This window comes from Sus scrofa, chromosome 14 (assembly GCF_054392235.1).
Source record: "Sus scrofa isolate SSC_HxYL_T2T_F1_AM1 chromosome 14, Sscrofa_HxYL_maternal_Yorkshire_Landrace_v2.0, whole genome shotgun sequence".
Classification (NCBI taxonomy): Eukaryota; Metazoa; Chordata; class Mammalia; order Artiodactyla; family Suidae; genus Sus; species Sus scrofa.
Genome location: NC_139396.1, coordinates 16,415,463 through 16,432,899, shown reverse-complemented (window position 1 = coordinate 16,432,899; position 17,437 = coordinate 16,415,463). Strand labels below are relative to the sequence as shown.

The 17,437-nt window shown below is 53.9% G+C and overlaps 1 protein-coding gene across 2 annotated transcripts; it reads right to left on the bottom strand.

Moving 5' to 3' along the window:
* Positions 1 to 5,280: 5,280 nt before the first annotated feature.
* On the bottom strand, positions 5,281 to 12,978 carry LOC146396354 (NUT family member 2G-like). 2 transcript variants are annotated; one of them, XM_084996782.1, is made up of 7 exons: positions 12,839 to 12,966; positions 10,271 to 10,967; positions 9,193 to 9,321; positions 8,009 to 8,181; positions 7,286 to 7,581; positions 6,710 to 6,826; positions 5,281 to 6,319 (listed from the first exon to the last, which is right to left on the bottom strand). In XM_084996782.1, the coding sequence occupies exons 1-7, from the start codon at positions 12,864 to 12,866 to the stop codon at positions 5,534 to 5,536; spliced, it is 2,226 nt and encodes a 741-aa protein (XP_084852908.1). In that variant the 5' UTR covers positions 12,867 to 12,966; the 3' UTR covers positions 5,281 to 5,533. The 2 variants fall into 2 exon arrangements, with proteins under 2 accessions (XP_084852908.1, XP_084852909.1); XM_084996783.1 differs by lacking the exon at positions 7,286 to 7,581 and having other exon boundaries at positions 12,839 to 12,978.
* Positions 12,979 to 17,437: the final 4,459 nt, after the last annotated feature.

The window sequence follows — 17,437 nt, the reverse complement described above, 5'->3', positions numbered from 1 at the left end:
GGTTTTCCAAGGCTGGGAGTCTGTTTCTGTTCCGTGCACACGTTCATTTGTGTCCTCTCTTTTGGTTCCACTTAGAAGTGGTATCATACGATGTTTGTCTTTCCCTGTCTAACTTCACTTAGGATGATAATTTCCAGGTCCGTCCTTGCTGCTGCAGCGTTCATGATTCCATTCTCTTGTATGATTGTGTGATGTTCCCCCGTACATATGAACCTCATCCTCTTTATCCATGCCTCGGCCGATGGACATTTAGCTTGCTCCCTTGTCTTGGCTATTGGAAATGGTGCTTCAGTGGACATTGGGGTGCATGTATGTTTTGAAGGGCCTTTCTTTCCTTTTGATGAAGTCCAACTTTCTGTTCTTTCCTTCCCTTTTGGGGTACTGTTTTTCTTGTCATGTGGAAGACCCCTTTGCCAAGCCCGAGGACCCAGAGGTTTGCTCCAATTGTTTTTTCTTAGGTGTGGTAAACGTGGCATCGTTTGTATCTATACAAATTTTACATTTGCACTGAATGTTCCATGATGAGTTCATTTTCGTATGGGATAAAACCCCTATCCCTATTCCATTCTACTGCCCTTGAGCTTCCGTATTAGAACATCCCAGGTTTGTGTATTGCTATGGATCTATTTCTGCATTCTCTCTCTGTACACTGAACTCTGTCTGCCTCTATCACTCCAGCAATGCCAAGCTGCCCTCCATAGAGCGTTCTCATAAGCCGAATCACCTCCCACTTTAATGTGCTTTCTCGAAATTATGTTTGATGTTCTGGTTCCTTTATCTTTTCTTTATACATTTTAGAATAATTTCATCCATGTGGGCCAAAGACAAAAAAAAAAAACTTCTGTTGGAATTTGGCCATATTCTGTGTTGAGTCTTCCCATCCATGAGTATAATACGTGTCCACATTGTTGTAGGTCTTGTTTTGTTTTATCATACAGATGCTCTATATCAAATATGTATCCCCGGATTTCCCATTGTGGCTCAGTTTGTGACGAACCTGAAAGAGTGTCCAGGAGGATGTGGGTTCAATGCCTGACCTGGCTCAGTGGGATAAGGATCCAGTGGTGCCACCAGCGGCAGTGTGGCTTGGACCTGGTGTTGGTGGGGCTTTGCTGTAGGCTGGTAGCTGTAGCTCCAGGTTGACCCCCTTGCCTGGGACCTTCCGTATGCCGTGGGTGCAGCCATAGAATGACCGGTATAACCAAATGCTTCAAGGTTTTGGCAAATCTTGTGTATTGCATGGTGTTTTTCGTTTTGGTACCACGTTCTTTTGTGGGATTTACACACATGATGAAGGTTTTTGTGTCGACCTTGTATACTGAGACTTTGATAAAGTGACCTCCATCTCTTCCGTGTGTCTTGGAGATTTGGTTGGCCTTCCCATGGAGGTAGCCATGCTATCCATGAGCATGGAGAATTATGTTTGTGCCTGTCTCATCTGTAGGTCTTTCTTTGTTTTTCCTGCCATGCTGCCCTGGCTCGTAGCTACAGTACTAAGTAGAAAAGGAGAAATGAGAAAGAACTTTCGGACCTGTTTTGGATGGAGGAGGAAGACGTTCATTCTTTCACCATCACGCAGGAGGCTTGGTGTAGCTTTTTGTCGAGATGTTCTCTACGGGGTTCAAGGAGTGTCCTTCTCTTCCTAGATTTCTGAGTGTTTCCTACATGAATGGGTATGGCACATGTTCTGCAAGCGCCATTGTGACCATGTAGGTTTTCCTCAGTAATGTCTTCATGCAGCCTATAAAGTTGATGGTTGTGCATAGTAAGCCAAGCTAGTGTTCCTTGGCTAGAGTCCCTCTGAACATAGGGTATTGTCGTGAGCTTCTTTGTTCCTGCGTTTGTTGTATTTTGTGATTTGTATTTTCTTGATGCCTTGTGTGAAAACGTAGGTTGTGGATGGGAGACCTTGCATCTTTTGTATTCTATAAGCATTTCATGCCAATTGCTTCCCTCTTAACACCAGTTTGTCTGGATCCTACCACCTGTTAGGTACTGCACGTTCCTTTGCCTACCGTTCTATATATTTTCCAAGTTCTCCTGGAGAGGCCTCTTTGAGCATGGAGTCATTCGAAGGGTGCATCTCCATGTGCACATATCTGGAGGCTTCCTTTCTTCTCATTCTCGTTGTTCTGCAATGGACAGCATATGCTTTGGGCCCAGTGGAGTGAAATGCAGTGGCTCTTTGTTTCCTTATCGTAGAGGTTCTCCAAACATCCCAGGCAGGAACGGCTCCAATATGACTGTGACAGAGGAGTGCTCTGCCTATTTCCCTTACACTGTAACCATAAGGGGATTACCTGAACATGGAAATGCCAGGCTTCTGAAGATGTGTCTGACAGGGCCAGTTCACAGCCACCCCTGCCCATTGTTGTCTGGATCAGCTTACAAGTACAGAGAGAGCCAGGGTCCAGGAGGGGGCCCAGATGCAGCGCTCTGCCGCTTTCTATGGCTGTGATCCCATGTGGGCATTGGCTACCACCAGAAGGCTGACAGGCAGGAGCCAGGTGCAGTCCCTGGCTGGGGGATCAGCACTCCCAGTGGGCAAAGCTCCAGCCTCTCTCCTACTGCCCAGGGCAGGTCTGAGCTGTGGGTGCAGCCACCAGTCTCCGAAGGCTGATGACAGAGGCACCAGGAGGCACACCCCAGCTCTGTCAGCCACAGTCCCTGGCTGTTGGCAGGGACCGTGATGTCCCAAGGAAGAAGGCCCACCTCCCAGCTGCAAGGAGGTGGTCTTGAGCAAGTCAGAACTGCCCTTTCTCGTCTTCAGCAAGCAACATTTCCATCCCTCCCTGTTGCTTCCTCCCAACCGATGCGGTTGCCAGGCTTTCTTTTTCAAACCTCTTCCAAAGAACTTCGTGAAAGGAAGGGCATCCTTACCCCGACTGACTAAGAAGCACCTCTTGAAAATAAGCAAGTTTCCCCTCACCCAACACTCTTAGCTCCTTCCAAGGACCATCCTTGCTCCCTCCTGCATGCTGCTGAGTAGCAAAATGTTGGGGATCCAGAACTCCTCCAATGACTGGTATGCTAGCAATAGCTTCTGTGACAGCAGGAAGCTCCTCCCCTCCAGGCCGAGGCGGTGAGGAGACTGTAGGTGATGGCTCTGTGCTCTGTGCCCCCTTTCAAACCCTTTGCATCCCTGCCATCTGAGGAAGGAAGGCAGTGCCTGGGAAATTACCCTGGTTACAGATGCGTCACTTGGCCTGTCTGGCAAGAGGTCACCTGTGAGCCAGAGGGCCTGAATACCCTCTGGAACACACTGCTGCGTCCCCACCACCCAAACAGGCCCTTCCAATGAGGCACGATGGCCTGGCCGTTGGAATGGCTGGACACTGAAGGTGTGCTGTCTGTGACTGGGACACAGGGGACTCAGTGCCTTGGACTTGGAGACACATGGCATTGGAAAGGCAGAACCCAGGCCAGGGGCCCCACCTCCTAAGTCAAATGGGTTTCTTCAGCCAATGCTTTGACTCCCCCTTGAGGGGATTGTAGATGAGCCTTTCCCTGGTATCAGAGGGTCAGCTTCCCCTTGGTGTCTGTCATAGACAAAGAGTGTCCAGCCCCTGTCTCTGTCTCACACAAGCTGCACCAATCCAGCCCCTGAAATTGGGAAGCTCCTTCACCCACCCTGGGCATGGCGGCCATTTCTGTGATGCGGTGAATGTGCCATCCATTAATCCACTGTTTCCTTGTTGGATGGAGGGATGCCTGGATAGATGGAGTCTCTGATTGGCATTGGAGGGCCCCACCTGCAGCATGGGGAAGTTCCCTGACTAGGGGTCGAATCAGAGCTGGCATTGCTGTTCTACGCTACAGCCACAGCAATGCCAGATCCAAGCCACATCCGTAGCCCACACCAGAGCTCAAGGCAATGCTGGATTCCTTAACCCACTGCACAAGGCCAGGGCTCAAACCCACGTACTCATGGATAGCAGTCAGATTCTTCATCTTCTGAGCCATAATGGGATCTCCCTAAAATACTATTTGGTGATGGTCTGTACATCTTTCCTTCCTGCAAATTCTATTGCATTCTTTTCTTTTCCATTTTGAGTCGGCTGCTTTTGGGCCTGTGGGCTGTTCCAGGCCAGGGGTTGAGTCCAAGCTGCACCTGCTGGCCTATGGCACAGCCACAGCAATATAGGATCTGAGGCATGTCTCATACCTATACTACAGCTGACGGCAATGCCAGAACCTTAGCCCAGTAAGCCATGCCATGTCTCATGCCCACGTCCCCATGGATCCTAATCAGTGTCCTTAGAGCTGAGCCACACGAACTCCTGCTCTTTCATGTTGTAATGGATTGAAAAGCATGAGTGAATGGCTCACTTTCAGTGTGCCTACACCTCGGCATGAATCCTAGATTTTTGGCGTTTGGGGCATTTTTCTTTTTCTTTTTTTTGTTGGCTTGTTTTTTATTTTGTAAGTGGTGGCTGCCCCTCTGGCACACAGACGTTCCCAGGGACAACCCAAGATCCTTCACCCTCCTCACCCCAATCCAAAACTTATCCCTGATGACGTAAAGTCCCAGGTCTTCTTGTATCAAAAGCTCCCTAGGGGTGGATGCCAGTTGGCTGGTGAGGTTGGGACCACTGAGCTTCACATGATGGAACCTCCCCCCAAGCCATTAACAGGCCATGAGATTAAAGTCACTCACTCCCTCCTTTGTTTTGTCCTCACCGGGACTAAGAGGCCACTGCCTCCACCATTTAGCACATGGCAATAATCCCACCAAGACGATAGGATGGTCCCCCACCCACAAGGCACTGAAGCAGAAAGTCCTGTCCCTACAGCCAAGCCTTTCCCTCTCTGGACAGGCCACCCCCACGGGACCCCCTGGAGGAGTGGAGGATCACCCCAGCCTGTCATCTGGCCACCTCAGAGAGGCAGGGAGAAACTCTCTAGAGGTAAGGGCTGCCTCCAGCCTCCATTCTTATGACTGGTGAGTGTCCAGAGGGCTGAATGGCACAAAAGCAGCTCTCTATCCCCAGAATGTTCAGGGATGCAGAGCATGGAACTGATGCCGCAGAAGCCCCCTAGCCCAGCAGGCTGGAGACACAGGAATGATGAGGCTGTCCCTGGTGCTAGTGAGAGCTGTGTGCTCCCAGGAGCAGCCTGGGCATCCTTGTCTCTGTGGAGGAAAGACTTAGTCATTCACCTGTGGATCCAGACTGCCTGGGATCTCACACATGCTCCGTTCCTCTCAGATCCCCTCTCTGTCCTCAGAGGACCCATCTCTGAGGACACAGGCACATGCAAGACGACAGTGGACCAAGTGAATTTCACAACAGAATGATTTTATCCATGTTTTACATCCCCCATCGCAAAGGAGCTACTGTGCCCACCCACACACACCCAGACCCAAGTCCCCACCACCTAACCCCACCCACCCCCACCCCCTCCTGGCTCTGGTCATTCTGTCCTTCCTCCCCACCCCTATGGCAGCCAGGATGGTTGCTGGGACCTGGAGGAGCCCAAGGCTTCCATGGGGGCTGCCCAGTTGGACTGGCCTGGAGGGCTGGCCCACCATTCCCTACTGGCTGCAGTGCCGCTTCCTTCTCCTCCGTGGGACACATGGGTCACACCTGCTCCTTTTTGGCTGGGAAGGGTCAACCAGCTCTAGAGCCAGGGTGTGCCTCCCAGAGCCTCGCAGGTCAGCCCTAGGCCTGGCCAGGTCCTCAGGAGCAGCCAGGCCTCCACACCGAGCCCGCTTTCTAGACTTGGCAGCTTCCAGGGGGCCTGAGCTGAGGCCCATTCTCTGGGGAAAGGGGGCCTGGGAAGCTTGCTGAGCCCTCTGGCCTTCAGTGCAGACAAGACCCGAGGCAGGGACAGGGCTCTGTGGCAGCCCCCAGGGCAGCAGGCTGTGGTGAAGGCCCAAGAGGAAGGCCAGGCTGGGGAGCTCCTCCTCATTCTCACTGAACCCGTGACCCAGCCCTGGGGCTCCACTAAGAGGAGAGGCCTCCCTGAGACCCTTGCTGGCCCTGGGTCCTGATGGAGGGCCCGAGCGGTTTGTGCCCTGGTGAGGAAATGGCTGTGCAGTTCCAGCCTGAGGGGGCTCCTGATGTCCTGGAGAGGGCACAGAGCCTTTGTGCCTGAACAGGGCCCTGTCTGTTTGGTGGTGCCTTAGATGGCCATGGAAATCCATCTGGGGTGTACAGGTTTCATCTCTGACCCCGGGCTGTGGGCCTTGCTCGTTCCTCTGGGCATCTTGTCGGGCCACAGACTCTGAAGGTCTTGAGTCCAGGTGGGGTGCCCTGTGATTGGGAGTGGCTGGCACCCCGTCGTCCTCCTCCGAGGCCAGAACTTGTGTCTGCACCAGCTGGTGGGAGAGAGGCGGACAGTGAAAGCTCTGCACCCTCCAGGGAGAGCCGGGGCTTATGGGCAGGGGGAGGTGAGATGGGACTCACATCCACAGACAGAGCCTGTGGCCCTCCTGCCTTCCTCCTGCACCTTCTCCCCAGCAGGGTCCTTGCCCTGTCCCCAGCTCCCCTCCTCCCCTTCCATTCCTCCTGCCCTGCACCCACCTGGGCAGCCTCCCGGGTGCAGGGCCTCTCCGTCAGGGGAGGGAGGGACAGAGCCTTCAGGGCCTCCTGCTCTAGGGCCCTCCCCGGCCCTGGCTGACCTGGGTCCTTTCCTCCTGGATTTCCAGGGTCACCTGGGTTCCCACCCTGCCCCCAGTCTCCCTAGTGTCAGTCCCTCCCCTGGCCACCTCTTCAGGGGAGAGTCCTTCCTCCTGCTGCAGCTCCTCAGCCAGGCCCGAGAGATCCAGCTCTGGTTCTGGGGAAAGCAACTCTGCCAGGAATCGGGGGTGAATGACTGCCTCCACCTGGAATGGAAGGAAGAGGCTGTGAGCAGCCTTTGCAGGAGTGCCCTGGGAGTCGGGAAGGCCTGGGGGAAATGTGACTAGCAGAGGCCAATCCAGAGACCCCCTCACAAAGGGGGAGCTTTCAAACTCCCATAGGTATTGTCTACTCTCACATAAACACACACACACTCACAAGCAGGTGCACATGCAGACACATGGGCTCCAAAGCACCAACACATAGGCACCGACACAGACACACAAAGGCCTCCAAAGAGAGAGACACACACACATGTCCAACTTACACGTCCACATATACACATCCTATGCACCAAAGTACACTCAGACACACAGGAAGACACACAGATGTCAGGGTCAAGGACCAGAGCCTAAATCCCATTATCCTGGGCCAAAGCCAGAACTAGGGTGCGAAGAGCATCTCTCCCTGGAATCCTGGAGTCTCAGACTCCAGGCCCAGCCCACCTTGGTGTCAACGTCCTCCTGGGAACACAGCTTGTCCACGTAGCTGAGGAGATCCGGGTCTGGGAAGCAGCCGTCCTCGTCCTGTGGCAGCTCATATCCATCGTCTCGACATTCCATATCTGACTCCCCTGTGGCTGAGGGGCCAGGACCCACCAGTGCCTGCGGGATGTCCCCATGCTCCCTGCGAGCCTCAGGGGGAATCTCCTTGGGGGCCTTGTTCTCCAGCAGCTGCCAGGCTCTGCGTGGCCTTGTGTGGGTGTGCTGGACCCTGAGGCCGTGATTCCTTGGAGCACAGGCTGAGGCAGAGCAGGAGGAAGGGAAAGTGAGGGGACCCAGTGCCCAGATGCTGACCCTGAGCAGGCACAGGGGAGGGCATTGTTGTGGGGCAATGGATATGCCTGTGGGCAGGGGGAGGAGCAGCTAGAGCCTCAGGTTTTGTGGGAGGCCAGATTCAAGTCAGGGACAGGTAAAAGTCAGGTGTGAGAACGTGTGGAACATCTAATGATCAAGGGTCTCCCCACCAGCACACTTGCTAGGCAGATTTCACAGGGGCCCCTTAGACAGGGAGGAGGGTGATGAGGTTTTACATGGACCAGGTCCACACCCCAGAGGGGAAAAGGGGGACTGAGCCCCCCTCAGGGGTTATCCGTGTTGAAAGTCCAATGCCCCCTTGAGGGAAAAGGACCAATCTGGGAACAGGAACCAGGCCTAGGCCTCTCTTACCTGTGCCTTGACGTCCAGGGGGAAGGTGATTCACAGACTGAGTGCCCCTTTTGCGGGATGTGGGTTCCTGAGGAGCCAGCTTTGGTGGAGCTGGAGGAGGCATGCCCTGTGCCCGCGATGTGCAGGCCACGTTCCCCATCCTGATCTCATCTTCTGCCTCAAATTGCAGGAACCTGGGGGGTGTTGAGGGACAGGCCCCAGTGAGAAAACCACCTGGGCTCTGGAGCCCACCCAGGGCAGCAGGACCGAGGGGGTGAGGAGAGGGTGTCCTTGGGGCTGTCAGGGCCCTGTGAGGTGCTGTCACAGCAGGGAGCTGCTCTGGTGCAGGTCCAAGATCTGGGCCTCCTCCTGCCTGGCCAGCCCTGGAGCTGGAGGGCATGGCCCAGCAGAGACCCAGGTCAATCTCTGGGACCAGGCTTAGGGACACATGGTGGGTGGTGGGGGCCCCTGCTCATGTGCCCCCTGACCTTGTCTGACCCAAACAGTGGAGATGGCCAGTGGCCTGGTCAGGTATGTGTCCCCACAGATCCCTTGCCCGAACCCAGAACCTGGGGCTGGGAGTGAGAGTGCGGGAAAGCACGCATGAGACAGGGCCCAGCACAGGCTGGAGTGGGGATCCTACCCTTAGAGGTGAGGCATCTCTTGCCACTGAGAGCTAGCTGCTCCTTTGGTTTTGTTTGGAAACTAGGAGGTTCACATGCAGAAATGACAGGGAGGGCCAGAGACCCATGGGCCTCCCCAAGGATGGCCCTTTGCCCATTCCAGCCATCGCTGATGAGGAGAGGCCTAGGACACACTAGGTCAGTGACGGTCAGGCACCCAGCATGAAGGGGTGCCAGGCTGCCGGGTGGAGTCCTCACCCCTGCACAGCCCCCATGCCTTCAGGGGACCCCCTCCTGGGCTGCCGTGCTCCCCAAGGCCATCCTGAGACCTCCCCACATCAGCATCACGGTAGGGCAGAGCTCCTGGGACAGGCAGGCTGGAAGAGCCAAGCTCTCCAGGTGGCAGAGGGGATTCTGGAGGCCAATAGGGGTTGGGGATTCAGGGAACAGGAGGTGTCAGGTGCCAGCCTCCTCTTGCATTCTCTCTGATTGCTAGCACCATAGCCAGATCCTGCCCTGGGGCCTGCCCATCACCCACCACCCACCCCACCATGTCGCCCATGGCCCAGGACCCTGACTCACTTTGCTGCCATTTCATAAAAGGCCATCCTCTCAACGGTGCTCATGTGCTGCCATTCCTGCATGGCCTGCCGCATGCCCTCCTCCAGCGTCATGGTGGGTTTCAGGCGAGCCAGGGTGCGAAGCACTGGGCTGTAAGCCCTCAGGGTCAGTCTCTTGGTACATCCCAGCCCCCAACTGCCCAACCCCACCCAGCTCCAAGGCCTCCATGGGCCCCAACCCTGCCAAACCCAGGCTCAAGAGGGGGAGACGAGGGTGTCTGGAGAGAAAACGCAAGCCTTCCTGGTGTCTGGTGCCACCACCTCCCACTCACCAGAGGATGATTGTCCACTCCCAGGCTATAGCTGGGACAATGTGTGGTGGAGAGCAGGTTGCCATCTCATATAAAATACAGTCCCCTCAATGAGGGAGGGCAGGCGCCCGTCTACCTGGTAACAGGTCTGAGAAGCCCAAGGATTCTTGTGCCCAGGTCTGTGCACTAGATGGCCTAGTCCCCCTTTTCGGAGGGACCTCGGGTCTAGGAGGGATGTTCCTGCCAGGCTCACAGCTCTAGGAGGATAGACCCTTCCCCTTAGTATAGCTCGACCACCTCCCCGTTCACACTGGACTTCTTCAGAACAACAAGGACCGGGCATGCAGAAAGCTCTGTCCTGGGCCTGAATGTCCTAAGCCTTATCTGAAGTGATACCCACTGGCTGCCATAGGCCCAGGTCCATGTTGAAAGGAGGTAGCACCAGAGAAGCAGGTCCCATTCAAACTCTGGCTCCTCTGGCTCCTCACATCTGAGCAGGACCCTCTCGGACTGCTCTCCTGCACTCAATGTTATCATGGCAGTGCAGAAAGTGAGACAACTGGTCTTGCATGGTGGTGGTAGCTGAGCTAAGGCAAGGACGGGATGTCATGCACTGGACGTGGGACACATCTGAGTGCAGACGTGCCTCCTCATAGCATGGACATTGCTGTCAACCCTCCTTCTCTCGAGGTGAAAGGATGCCTGGAAACATTAGCAGGGTGTCCATGCCAAGGTCCTGTATATGCGAAGGCTCCAGCTGAGCTAATGAGGGCCTGAGAGGTCACTTACATGAGAAAGCAGGAGAGAGCTTCCGCATCGGGGCTCTGGGGCAGGTGGCTGCGGGCCAGGGACTTGAAGCGCTGCCAGCGTCGGAAGTTCAGATAGACGCTCTTATGGTGAGAGGCGTCCTCCTGAGGGCCCGTGTGCTGGGAGGCATGCAGGCTGCCTGCCCCAGAGGTGCCATGTGGCCACGGCCCAGAGCTCGCTGGGGGCAGGATGAAGGCCATCTGGGCAGCTGGTGGTGCAGCTTGAGGAGGAAGGCCTGGGGCCAAGCCTCCCTTGCCAGCCTGAGCTACTGCAATAGCTGGGGAGGCCACCCCACTGTCCCCCGCAGGGCTTGCTATGCAAAGGGGTGCAGGACACAAAGCACTCCCCATGAGGGCCCTGGAAGCATTCCCATTGAGGGGGGCCTGAGGGCACCCAAAGGCCTGAGACTGGTGGGGCAATGCTGACCTCCCTCCTGACCAGACTGGGACAGGGATGTTGCCAAGCCCTGGGGCAATGGGGCCATGGTCAGCAGGAGTCACCCGAGGTGTCATGGGGTGAGCTGGCTGCAATAGGGTGCTGCCAGGCAGGAGTAATGGGGCCATGGGCGGTGGCAGGTGCTGCTCCCAAGCTGGCTGGTGTTGGGAGCCAGGAGTGAGGGGAGGATAGGAGCGTGAGGACCCAGGGTGCATGACCACATCCGTGCCCAGCAGTGGAGATGCTGTGGAGAGAAAGGAAAGGGGTGAATGGAAGAGGAGAATGGGCGACATGGGTGGAAGCTCTCTGGGGACTCAGAGGGCACACCTCAGTGGGAGAGGGCATTTGGCCCGAGGAACCTGTGTGTTGTGCAGATGTCATGGAGGGATTTTCATGGTCTTGACCCACGCACCAAGTTCCCTGCCCCTGTCTACCGAGAAATGCTCAGCTCAGCAGCAGGGATTGGAGAGCCTCCCTGAAGAGCTCCCTGACACCTCGTCCTCACAGGCTGTCCCCACGTCCTGGACCTGAGAGGCCATCTACTCTGAGCATGCCCCTCAGCAAGGTCACTGGCAGGTAAGGGTCTTCTCCAAGGTCCTTCCAGGCACCGTGAGGCCTTTTATGGACCTCCACTGTCTAAAGTCGAAGGGCCTCACATCCTCCTCAACCCTTCCTCTCGGGATGCTCAGCACACATCTGTTCTGTCATTCTTTTCCTGACCTCACACAACACCTCTCAAAGGCTGCGAAGATCTCTCTGCACACAGAAGCCTTAGACAAACACAGAACAGCCCCACCAAGCATGCACCTGCCTCTCCGAACCAACCACAGTGGACACTTCACGGGGGCTAAGGTGTGCCACCCCATCCCGATGGCCCTGAATCCCTCCCACCATGCAGTTCTGCTCCTCAGAGAGAAGTCTGAGAAGTCGGTGTGTGTCCCCTGCATTTTTGCCACTTCCCATCCAGGGTTGGCTTCCAAAGATGAGCACGGGCCCAGGGCGGCTCATCTGACATGGGTCATGGGAGTAGAGGCTGCCTGGGGTCCTTCCCCTTCCAGCTCCCAATAATGGAAAGTGAGGACAACCTGAGAAGCAGGCAGGAGTCAGGTGCCATTGTGAGAAAACCGCCCATTCAGGAGAAGGAGGTACATGCCACGAGGCACCGAATTGACCTCCACAGGTGTCCTAGGAGGTTTCAGAGTAGCAGACTAGATCATCTTCCTGCTTCTGTGGTACACCTCTTCACCCCCCCCCTTTACAAAGGAAGCAGCCTTCCTAGGCATTCCACCTGCACCAGCCTCTCTCCACATGTAGTAGTAGTGACTTGAAATAGGAACACACTCTTCATCTCAAAGCCAGGCCTCAGCTTCTGCCGTGAGACACCTGACAAACTGCACCATGTCTGCAGAGACGTATTTCCACAAAAGGGAAACCAATACAGAACACCTCAGGCCCACGAGTCCTAGCTTGGGTGAAGTCACCTGGTTGCCCATCCCTTGTGGGATCCAAGGCCACAGTTGCCTGACCTGAGAAGTGAGTTCTGGGCGGGATGGAGGGAAACGTTCTGGGTGGTGGCAGCGAGAGTCACATCCTGCCCAGCTCAGTGCAAACCTTTCCTGAGCATGTGGCCACAGACAACACCCACCAGCACTGACTCGTTTTCTGACTATATCCTCCCATTCCACGCCCCCATTAGCCAGAGTATGCTCCGGTTCCAATCCCTTAGAGAGGTCTGGTGAGGCGAGCTTCAGATGCCTGAGGACCACAAGGCGGGGCTAGGCTTTCCCCATGACCCACCCAGGGCCAGCCACAGGACACTGGCTACACACACGTTCCAAGTGGCTTGTCTCCCTTCTAGAAACCGCCAACCTGCCTGCTGCCATCCTGCCTCCCCAACCAGAGCAAGGCCTCTTGAACCACCTCCAAGCAGCTGTCCTCCCCAGGGCAGCCTCAGGTTTCTACAGGCTCCCCAGCTCAGATGTCCCTGGGGTGCAGTGCTCTCGCCTTCCTCCCCTTCTGTCCAACTCCATGTCCACAGTGAAGGGTCCCAACGGAAACCCAGGGATTTGAAGGAGGCCCTTTCTCTTGGAAAACAGCCCCTGCCTAGGGGCTTACCGCCTTCTGAAGCCATTCCCACAGGCATGGGCCGGGACCACCACGGGCTGGTGGCCTCAACGTGGACAGTCAAGAACAGGACCCAGCGAGGGACTTGCCCCAACAGACGCTCAGGACGCAAGTAAAGGAGCCCAAGTTTGAATCTCAACAGTAGAATGCGGGCCTCCAGTCATTCTGCAGTGGGGGAGGGGCCGAGGGCAGGTGAGCCTGGGTGGGGGTGGGGTGCCATTCCATGCTGGCTTCTGCAGGGAGGCAAGAACCAGACGTTTCTTCCACCTTATGCAGGGGCCAGACAATTGTCGAGTGCCTCGTCAGGCAATGTACGTGTTGGTTTTCAGAATCACAGCACCAAGGTTTGTCTTGATGTTCCCTTTCCCTTTGTTATTCATCAACTTGTTTGTTGTCTTTCAACCTGCTCAGCTTCCGTCCTGGCTCCAGGTTCCCTTCCCAAGAGGCCAGACTTTCTGAACAAAATTCAACATTTATCATCTAATAACCACTTGAGTTTTCATGGCCACCTGGAACCTAATGTTTATGGTTTGGCTTCTCTCAGCAGACCCACCATTTGTGATTGGTGTGTGTCCGTCTTTCCTAAGGAAGCCGTCCTTGTGTGCCAACCAGCATCCAGCAGGACCCACCTTCCTCATGTTCCCTTGTGCTGGAAAGGCCCAGCCTATCCAAAAAGCCGCTGCACAGCCCACGTGTCCAAGACCAGAGATCAGTCTGACGTGTTTCCAATATGATGATATTGCTGGTAAGTCTTGGAGCTTTTACCCTTTAAATGTTTGAATGTAACATTTTCCACAAATCCTCCCTTCTCAGGGATCACAGTCCAGGAGTTCTGAGTAGAAGATGGAGTGCAGAGTCCTCCTCCCCCATTTTTCCCCTGTCCACTCAGTCCTCGTTCCCACCAAGGATCAGAGATACCTGCTTCATTCACATCTTTTCAGAGATCTTTTGGGCAAGGAACATTGATTGCCATCCGTTTGCCTTTGCAGGTAGTATTCCTTTGTCTCTGGTTGAAATGTACCATGTGCACAGGGAACTCCATATTGGACTTGTGATGGAAAAGGTTGGGGGATAATGTGAGAAAGTGATTACATATGTATCCTATATAGATATATATGTATCATATATCATATGTACATACATCTGTCTGTAGGACAGGGTCCTTTGGCTGCACAGCAGAAGTAGATCAAACATTGTAAATCAACTGCAGTGGAAAACATAACCTCTTGTAAGATCAAAGAGTTCCTATTGAGAAAAAGTAAAAATGGAAGCTAGAAAATTAAATTGCAGCCCCGTAGACCTGAGTGTCTTTACTTTTGTTGCCTTCCTACTGATATTGTGGCTCCTCTGTTACTGGATGCATTTTTAACATGGGAGTTGCTCCATTCTCTTGAAATTCAATGTGCTGAAAGGGCAGAGTGCTCAAAGCCAGGCAATAACAATAGTAAATGTGCAGCTCCATTTGAGTTTTTCATTTCCCATACACAGTGCCTGCATTTAGCCTGACCTGTGTCCCGTGCACCATTTTGGACATATCTTTACTGCAAGTACTTTCCCTGTGTATCTGAAGTTTACCTTTCCCTCGGAATCAGCATGCATCTGGCAAGACTTGCCCATAAGGGTACCATATTAGGCTACAGGGAGTGGGCAGTTCTTGAGGGGATGAGAACTTGGAGTGGAGACCAAAGGTGCCTTTTGGTCCAACCCAAAAGAAAATGGCAAAGGGACCCCAAATCTGCAGGCTCTTTGGATGAAATGGCAATGGAAGAGCCAAGATATACTAGTGCGTCGTTGAGCTTTATGTGGTTAAGGACAGAAGTAAGGGAGGAGAAGACAAAATCTTCTCTTTCCTTATGTGAAAGAACCAGATGTGTGTGTGTGTGGGGGGGTCTCTTGGTTTAATTGCTTTCTCCTTTGGGGAACACACGTTCTGCCTGTGGATGTTCCTAGGCTAGAAGTCATATCAGACGTGCACGAGCAGGCCCCTGCCATAGCCAGAGCAATGTGGGATCCAAGCTGCGTCTACAGGGCCTACAGCACAGCTCAGGGCAACCCCGGATCCTTATTCTACTGAAGGAGGCTGGCATGGAGTGTGCATCCTCACAGATCCTAGGGCGGTTTATGTCTGCTGAGCCATGATGGGAATTGCTGGCTTTTGTAGGTGTGAAAACATCGACTGCCCATGATGTGGGTGTTCCCTTTGACACAGTGCCAGCTTTTTATCCACCAATGTCCAATCTCCACGTGTCCAAACCCACTCGCATCAAAGTCCTCCCCAGCAAGCCCTGCTTAAAAGCTGGTGCATTTCCTGTGTGCATCCCATACCCTTGCTCTTGAGCATCGAGGCTCGTCCTTGCCTATGGTGCTGTCTGCATGGGAATCAACGTAGCATCCCTGACACAGCCAAACGGATACACACCTGAAGAAACATTCAGATTGGGAGTTAAGGTCAGCTAATCACGATGCAAATGATAGGAATGCGTATGTCCGCCTTGTGTGGTGAGAGGCGAGGTCTCGGGAACATCATCAAGGGAGGTGAGGGGTGAAAACCTCCTAGGACTGCAAGCAAATCTCTTGGGAGGCAAGAGTCCCTGTGTGCAGTAGCAGAACTACAATTCCTCCTGCTGTTAGGGTGTTGGGCAAGGAAGGAGAGGTTGAAAGGATTGTTGCAGATTGAGAAAAAGGACTTGTGTGGGTGCTTCCGAAGCTTCTTGCCCCTTGCAAAGGAACAAGGACTCCAAAGAGGGTGAGAAGCTGAGGCGAGAGTATCTCCTGCAATGCCATGGTGAGCTTTGTAGGAAGAAACTCTGGAATGGGGCACTGCAAAACTGAGCACCATGGGAATAGGGCTCTCTATTGGAGCTTTTATACTGAAGAAACATTTCCAGGGTTTTCAAACAAGACCTTCATATGAGAAGATTGCTGAGGCACCCATTGTACCCAGGCATTCAGGAAGGCCAGGCTTCCTTGCTGCTTCCTCCCCTTCTTCAGCCACTCCTGCAATTTGTTACAAGATTCTCACGCATAGCTCAGATGTAGTATTTGTGGGGGTTTCTTGTTTGGTTGGTTTTGAATTGTTCTTTCCCCAAGACAATGGTTTTGCTACTGTACAGCATGGTGACCCACGTACACACACATGTACACATTCTAGTCTCTCCCATGAGCATGCTCCATCACAAGTTCCCAGTGCTACACAGCAGGATCTCATTGCTAATCCACGCCAAAGCCAATCCTTTGCATCCCTTCACCCCAAGCTCCCAATCCACCCCACTCCCTCCCCAGATGTCGTATTGGCATGAGTCTTCTCAGGGACACTGACACAAAAGTTGCCTTGTGGAAACGAGGTGCTCCCAATCCTTCCATCATTTTTGACTGACTTTGGACTTCTGAGGGCCGCATCCATGGCATCGGGAGATTGCCAGGCTAGGGGTCCAATCAGAGCTGTGGCCCCTGGCCTATGCCAGTGCCACAGCAATGCCAGATCCCAGCCGTCATGGCAACCTACACCGCAGCTCACCTCAACACCCACCGGGCGAGGCCAGGGGTGGAACCCGCAACTTCATGGTTCCTAGTCAGATTCGGTTCTGATGCACCATGACATGAACTCCTTTTGTTCTTCATTATTTTATACTACCTCAGAACCCTACATCCCGACATCAGAGAGGTAGAGGTTGTCAAATCAGCGGCACTGTAATTAGGGAAACCAGTCATGGAAGTGGGTGTCTCAACGTCCTTTGGACCATGACCTCTGATTGTTCCTGCAGAGAGCTTCGGGGCAGGCACTGGCGGCTGAGGAGAAACATCTCTGGAGATGGATCACTAGCATCAGGAGACAGTGAACCTTACACTCCCACATGGAAATTGAAAGGCACCGAGAGATCCCAGGTTTGTGTCTTGTGGACGTTTCAAGTCTGTGCCCTTGGGAGCTCTGGGTGTCATCAGATAGATGTAAGGGTCTTGAGAGGTATCCTGTGGAGGAAGAAATGCTCTGATGTTGCCATGGACCAGAAAAGGGATCTGAGGGTTCAAGTTACTTTGGCGAGCATTACCAAGTCAGGTGGGTATGTTGAATCTGCTCCTACTTCTTTGTGGGTGGATGGCCACCTGAACGTCCATGATGTCGTGCCAAATGTAGGGAGGGAGAGGAATAGTGTTCCCAAAGTACCTGCTGTCGTGTGACTGGCCAAGAGGGTCAAGTTTAGCTCACCAGCATAACCAGGACAACCAGCACCGTACAAAGGAGACACACCTGTGCACCAACCTTTATTGAACAAGCTCCATGTGTTAAAGAAAGACATGAAGAACAAACATGTGTGGAGAATCGAGGCATTTGGAAATTCTCTAGGCATGGCGACAGGAGCACCATCTCTGAAGAGAGGTTCCCAGATCCCCAACAGCGTGCTAGAATGGTTCTTTAATGGATCCATCCAATTTGCTAGGGGAAAGACCCTTCTCTTTCTAGACAAGCAAATCCCAACCCAAAGAGTCCACACAGCCTAAGGTGCTGTGGCCCAAAGGGCATGAATATCCTTGGCCCACTTTGAGGATTCTGTGCTTAGGCTGGATCTCTGCAAACTCTTGTATGGGGAT

Bases quoted from the DNA above. Each gene is read 5' to 3' on its own strand.
- LOC146396354 (XM_084996782.1), bottom strand. From the start codon at position 12,866: ATGCCTGTGGGAATGGCTTCAGAAGGCG. The intron at 10,968-12,838 runs GTAAGCCCCTAG...TTCTCTCCACAG, and splicing joins GGGAATGGCTTCAGAAGGCG to CATCTCCACTGCTGGGCACG. The intron at 7,582-8,008 runs GTAAGAGAGGCC...GCTCTGCCTCAG, and splicing joins CCCTGGACGTCAAGGCACAG to CCTGTGCTCCAAGGAATCAC.